The following is a 6,000-nucleotide window of genomic DNA, read 5'->3' as shown; positions in this document are numbered from 1 at the left end:
GGAAGTCCAGGAAGACTATATCCACTGCTACCCCTGCATCTAATGATCTGGTGATCTGTATATCACAATTTAAAATTAGAAAAGAAGATGAAAGATGTAGAGTTGACTCGATATTCAGAGAGGAAAGAGATACTGATGATGATGATTTAGATAAAGCAGTTGATGAAGATTATGCGAAGTGAGAGACTCGTTGGCCTTCTGCCTACTTAGCATAACTGCATTTAGGTCTGACTTTTGTCTTGTATAGTTGCCATGTATGTTTTATTTTTGTTTGATTATTTTTATTATTTAAATTTCGTAATTATTTAGACTGACCCTGGGTTTCTGGAATAAAAGACTAGGAAAAGAAGAACTGTTCAGTCTTGAACATTGTTCTCATTTATACTTACCTCACAGAGTTGATTACACTAATTTATTACATTTTTAAAAATTATATTTCATTGTGTCACAATAACACTTAGCTATTTTTTTTGTTCTTAACATAAGTATCAAACTGGTTGAAGTCTGAATCTCTATTTTTACTGTTGTAATAAACTAATGTTTAAAATATTTGATTATTATTTGACAATATTTGACATCAGACTGGTCAAGTGACCAAATCAGTGCATCTATATCATAAATTTTTGTCAACAAAGATGGACAAAACTTTGTAAACTCTATCCACAAATATATTTATTGTACTAGCTTGTCTTTCACTAGATACAGACTGTTAAAGTAGTATCCTTTTCTATGTAATGCCGATCACAAAGCAGTAATTTTTTTCCCACTTAAAAAATCACCCTTGAGTGTGAAAAACACATCTTTGCATGGTCTATGTTGTCTTTTTTATTAACTCAGCATTGTTTCCTACAAATATGATTTGTCAGTCACCAGATTTGAAATGTAGATTTAAGTTACACATAGTTATAAAAAGCATAGAACAGCACACACTGTACCACTGTTTAGACCAGAAAATGTCGGGTTGTTCCATAGATAAGAGCGCTATACAAACAAAGCGCCATCAATTCTCCTTTAGGGATTCAGTCTCCGACGTTTCAATTCCTTCTGCTTCTTTTTCCTCATTAACTTTCAGAGTTCGGCTGCTATTCACTCCGATGCTTCTCACATGAGACTGGAACCACAGAGTAATTCAATCCTGTTCCAACACAGGGTATAAAACCTTAATTTCCTACTGGCTCTTGAGAAATGTTGTCCTCCCTCTCTTAATATTTATATACAATATATGAAGGGATATTGTGTCTTTGACTTAGACATATCTCTTGCCTCGTACTTAAACAACAGCTTGAAAAATATTTTACAAAGGAAAAAAGATTGTTCATCTGGATGTCATTCATTATTATATTGCTATATTTTATACCCTATTAATAATATATACAAAATTTCTTAGTTGCCTTTACAGATGCATGGAAGCATATAATATAATGGTTTTAAAGTATCTCATTTTTAGATTTCTTTTAACAATTCTTGGCTCATGACAGTTCTCTTTAATAAACTATAGTTGCATGGAGAATATAGGAACTATCTGGAATGTTGCTTAAGTTTTAATAACTGATGGCATTGTCCATGTAGAGTTTTGATGGGTCAAGCACCTGTCACGGGGATCTGGTTGAGATAGCAGCATCATAAGTCTAAAACAATCTTGTAAGGCTGTTAGTGTGCAGTGCCAATAGGTTCTGGTTTCTGTTCTTTATTCTGGCCTTTTCTTTTCTTCGGCTGCATTTTGTTTTTGTTTTCCTGCTGTTCTCGGTTTTGTCTTCGGGATGTGCGACCTTTGTTTTCTTGCCTTGTTTCCTTGCTTTCTTCATTAGACTTTCTCCTTATCTCCTCTCTATTTTTTTCCCCTGGAACGAGACACATGGCACATTATGAAGAATTTTCATACCCTTTAATTCCCCGCATTTTGCGAACAGCTTGTAAAATTGTACCTGGTTACTAGCTCACAATGCTGATGGTTAAAACAGAATAGTAATATCATTGTTCGGTGAGCAGCAATGGATCCCCGACTATAGTAAATCAGATTCTGAGGCCAGACTCTTTACTTCTGTGCTGTGGAAAGTGGCTTGAGTCTGACCCTCCACAAGTAGCTGAGCGCTCCCTGGAATGGAGGATTTTTTATCTAGCATAGGGTTATGATAGTTGGATGCTATGCTAACTTTTCCACCCTCCTACTCCTGCACTACATTGGCAAAGAGTGGTACTTTTGTGTCCCACCGATTGTTAATTGGTGTCTGGACTCCTGGGTCATTTATACACATACCTTTTCATCCTGGGATGTGCCAGGGATCTGGCAGGTTGGTGTGAGCTGATGTGCGCTGCGCTGCATCACGTGCAGTTGTGTAAGTGGTGAAATGCATGTCAGCATACAGAAAATGGCAGCAGTGCACTTTTGAACTAAAACACCTTTGACGTGCTTTAGTTCAAAAGTGTGCTGCTGCCATTTTCTCAGTGTTGACGTGCATTTTGTTGCTTATACAACTGCACACGATGCAGCGCCAAGTGTTTTTAAAAGTGCCCAGTGCTATGGCAAAAGCATGTGTACAAACACCCCTGACAACTAAACCAACTGGTGGAAGTTAGAGTTCCCTCTAAGCTACTATCTTAGATAAGAGCCAGGAGCCAGAGCAAATATGGCATTTGAGTGAGAGAACTGTAATCAGTGCCCTGCTTATTCTCCACATCTGCTCTAGAGCTCTACTTGGCCTAGGATAAGCTCTGAGACCTAATGCTTTAAAATTCACCCCCTACTGCAGGGGATTTCCTGCTTTGCAGGGCAAACTGCTTAGAATAATATCAATTCCAGCACTGATAGGAAAACCTAGTTAAACAAAAACTGAAAGCCCCAAGTGTTGAGCCTTTTACTCATTGATGCAAACCTTCTGCATTCAGTAACTTTGCTTTTCTGCTGTAAATCTTTCTGAGGATTTTGTTACAATTGAGGATCTCTTGAGTAAAGTTTTCAGTCCCTTAAAGAACAGTGAAATGTTGCATACTGGCTGTGGATTACATTGGTAATGTATTTATTCTTCTGGCTCTTTTATCTACTTTAGAAATAGATGCGTATATGAAATATCTGTCTAAACTTGGCTTCACAGACAAGCCTCAAGCTGAGCGAACTTTCTGAGCCTGTCTGTACTCGAGCAGTCTTGGGGAGTGTATGGCTGAGCAGATCCCACCCCTCCCATTCACTAATGTGCTCCAGACTCAGAAGTTCACCCTTGTCTACGGCACCTGCTCTCAGAGCTCATCAACAAACCTAGAGTAACATCACTCATGAACTTGCAGCTCTGGAGTGAATCAGAAGATGTGGGGAGGCAGGGCAGGTTCAGCCCTGTGCTTCCCAAAACCATCTATTGATGCAGTATAGACATTTTACATGAGAAAATTGTTCTGTGTACTATGACCTATGAATGAAATTCACCTTTGTATACAGAAGTCCCACTTATCCCCTCAAAGTACAGTGTGACTGAGGCTACAGCAGTATAGTACAGAGGCTCTTCTTGTGATTTCCTTCATAAGCCAGGGGCTTTTTTCTTTATAAGAGCTCTCATGAGGCACCTAGGCAAAATTCTGCTTTATGACATCAAGGAAACATTGCATGTCCAAAATAACTATTGCACCTTAAAGTGAAAATATTCCAGGTCAGGTATTACAAATGCCTATGGTCAGAAATACTCTGGGTTTTTCCTAGAAAACACACAGATAACTAAAACTGATTATTAGGTGATGGTTTTGCTGGTGTGTTTCAGATGGAGAAGGCAATGCAAAGGAGGAACCTTGTCCCTTGCCTCTGAGGACAGGCTGAAATCCAGTTCGGGATATGAAGACGGAGGGGTATGGCTTTTGTCAGAGGGACCAACACCAGGGCTGTTAGAATAAGGGAGAGGAAGACAGAGAAGAGCAGGAAAGGTAACTTGTATGTTGGGGAAAGGCAAAGACTAAGAGTAAGAAAGGGATATGTTGCAACCTCTATGTGCTATGTAGTTTCCTGGCTTGTCTCCCAGAAATGCTCTGCAGGTCTTTCTTCTACAACTTTAGACACTTGAACTGCTGTTTACACTCCAAAATTACTCCGGTGATTTTTGATAGCCAGACCAAAATGAACAAACAAGCAAACCAAAAGTATAAAAGCCTCAAGCCCCCAAAGCCTCAAGCCCCCATAAATGCTACAACCCTGTTAGCCGCATGGTTGCTCTCTGAATGGCAGTTAAATTTGCACAGTGATAGGGGGAAGCAGCTGTGGTCTAGAGAATGCATGCCCAGCTCTCAAACAAAGCAGAGGTCCTGTCTCAGGGTCACTGTGCTTCTAGCCCAGTTTTGATATCATATATAAAGGTTTCAGTAACAATTTTGAATTCCGTTCCAAAACTCTGTAAAGACTGCTGACTCCAAATGAAATGTTATTTTGATGGAAATCATCCAGAAACTCAGTGTTTGACATTGTTCACTTGGTGATTGTCCAACATCTTACAGCTGTGACCTCCCAACCACAATTCTTTGGACACACTGGAAAGATATCTTATCACTTTACGGTCCAAAAGCTGGTGAGTAAGGTGGACTGCCATATAAGTGAGACAAATGTTAGAATATACATGTTACATGTACATTAAGATATCAGTGCTAATTTAAATGCAACTATTTAATAGATAAGGTGCCACCAGCGGCTCCAGAATAAACATTGTGGACCAAAGAAACTTTGATGGGACTATAGTACATCAGACTACAGCAGGGGTGGACAATTATTTAGGTCTGTGGGCCACAAAGGCTGTTTGGCATGGGGGAAAATCAGCTCCCCCCCTCACCACTGCTGTGTCCTTCTTGCTGCAGCCACCCAGAGCCTGTGTCAGAGCTGCCCTGCAGCACTTTGCTGCTGTCACCACTGTCTCTGGGCTGCCCAGCAGGACAGTGGTGGCAGTGCAGAGGGGTCACAAGGCAGCCTGGGCAATGGCTCTGGGCAGCTGCAACGAGGGCTGGCAGCAATGAAGGGGAGGGCTGCTTTTCCCCTGCACTGAGCAGCAGCTTCTGTCTGGCTGCCGCTGCTGCTGCCGTAGCATGGGTAAGTAAGTCTGGCACAGGTGTGGGGTGGGCCAGGCTCGGGGCTGTGCGTGGGTTCTAGCTGGTCAGGAGCTGGTCCTCTTTGCTGGGCCAACTCTGGAGTGGGCGCGGAGAGGGCTGGGGTTTGGGGCTGTGTGGCCAGTGGCCAGTAGCAGTGGGGGATGGGGCTAGTGGCAGTGGCAGCTGGAAGTAGCTGCCACTGCCTGGGCTGCCTAGAAAAGCAATCCAGCTGCGGAGTCACCCCAGACCCACTGCGTGCCCAGCGGGATCCAGGACAAGCCAAGGGCTGATGACGCCTGAGCCAGGTGTAACCAAGGGACCCACTGCAAGCTGGAGAAAGTTCCTCTGCGAGCCAGATCCAGCCCACAGGCCATATTTTGCCCACCCCTGAATTACAGGGTTCCAGACTTTAAAATCTTTACAAAACTGCACTGATTTTTCTGTGACTTTGTTTCAGAAGTACACACAAAGAAAAAGGTCTGACAATGTTGAAATGTGCTATTTGGACTTTTTTGGACAGGAATATATGAATTTTTCATTGAAATTACTTCAGGGTTTTTGTTTTATAGAAGTTTGGATTACATAACACATACTAAGAGGCAGTGCTTAAATGACGCATTGTCATCAAAATAAGACATTTCAATTGTACCCAAATATTTGTTTTTAATTTTTACTGTCAGAGAATTTTAACATTTGTCTATTGTGTTCCTGTAAACAGCTTCTTCTGTGCCACTCTTTCAAGAAACTTTTGACATGACCCACTGTAAACAAGCACATACTGCTTTTTCTGTGAAGCAGGTTTTGCACTAGAACTTTGCATTTCTCTTGCTGTTGTGAAACAAGTAATCCTAAACTTTTTTTACAGCAACCACAAATTTTCTACCATGCAGACCTGATGCATTAGCTTTTTTCACTGCTATTTATAATAACAGTGAACAGTATGTGATG

The 6,000-nt window shown here is 41.3% G+C and overlaps 1 protein-coding gene across 2 annotated transcripts in view; it reads right to left on the bottom strand.

Annotated features, from left to right (window-relative positions):
* Positions 1-652: 652 nt before the first annotated feature.
* The window catches only part of RSPO3 (R-spondin 3), a 99,053-nt gene continuing 93,705 nt past the window's right edge, over positions 653-6,000 (bottom strand). The window contains exon 5 of one of the 2 annotated variants that reach the window (XM_019537999.1): positions 653-1,841. In XM_019537999.1, the coding sequence (XP_019393544.1) occupies positions 1,651-1,841 (191 nt within the window). In that variant the 3' untranslated portion in view covers positions 653-1,650. The remainder of the gene's footprint in view (positions 1,842-6,000) is intronic. The other variant, XR_002101680.1, reaches the window with a different exon arrangement.

The sequence above is a fragment of the Crocodylus porosus genome, unplaced genomic scaffold, assembly GCF_001723895.1.
Source record: "Crocodylus porosus isolate Cpor-Errol unplaced genomic scaffold, CroPor_comp1, whole genome shotgun sequence".
In the NCBI taxonomy this organism is placed as follows: domain Eukaryota; kingdom Metazoa; phylum Chordata; order Crocodylia; family Crocodylidae; genus Crocodylus; species Crocodylus porosus.
Note: the sequence above shows the minus strand (reverse complement) of the source record. Positions and strands in the feature narration are given on the sequence as shown.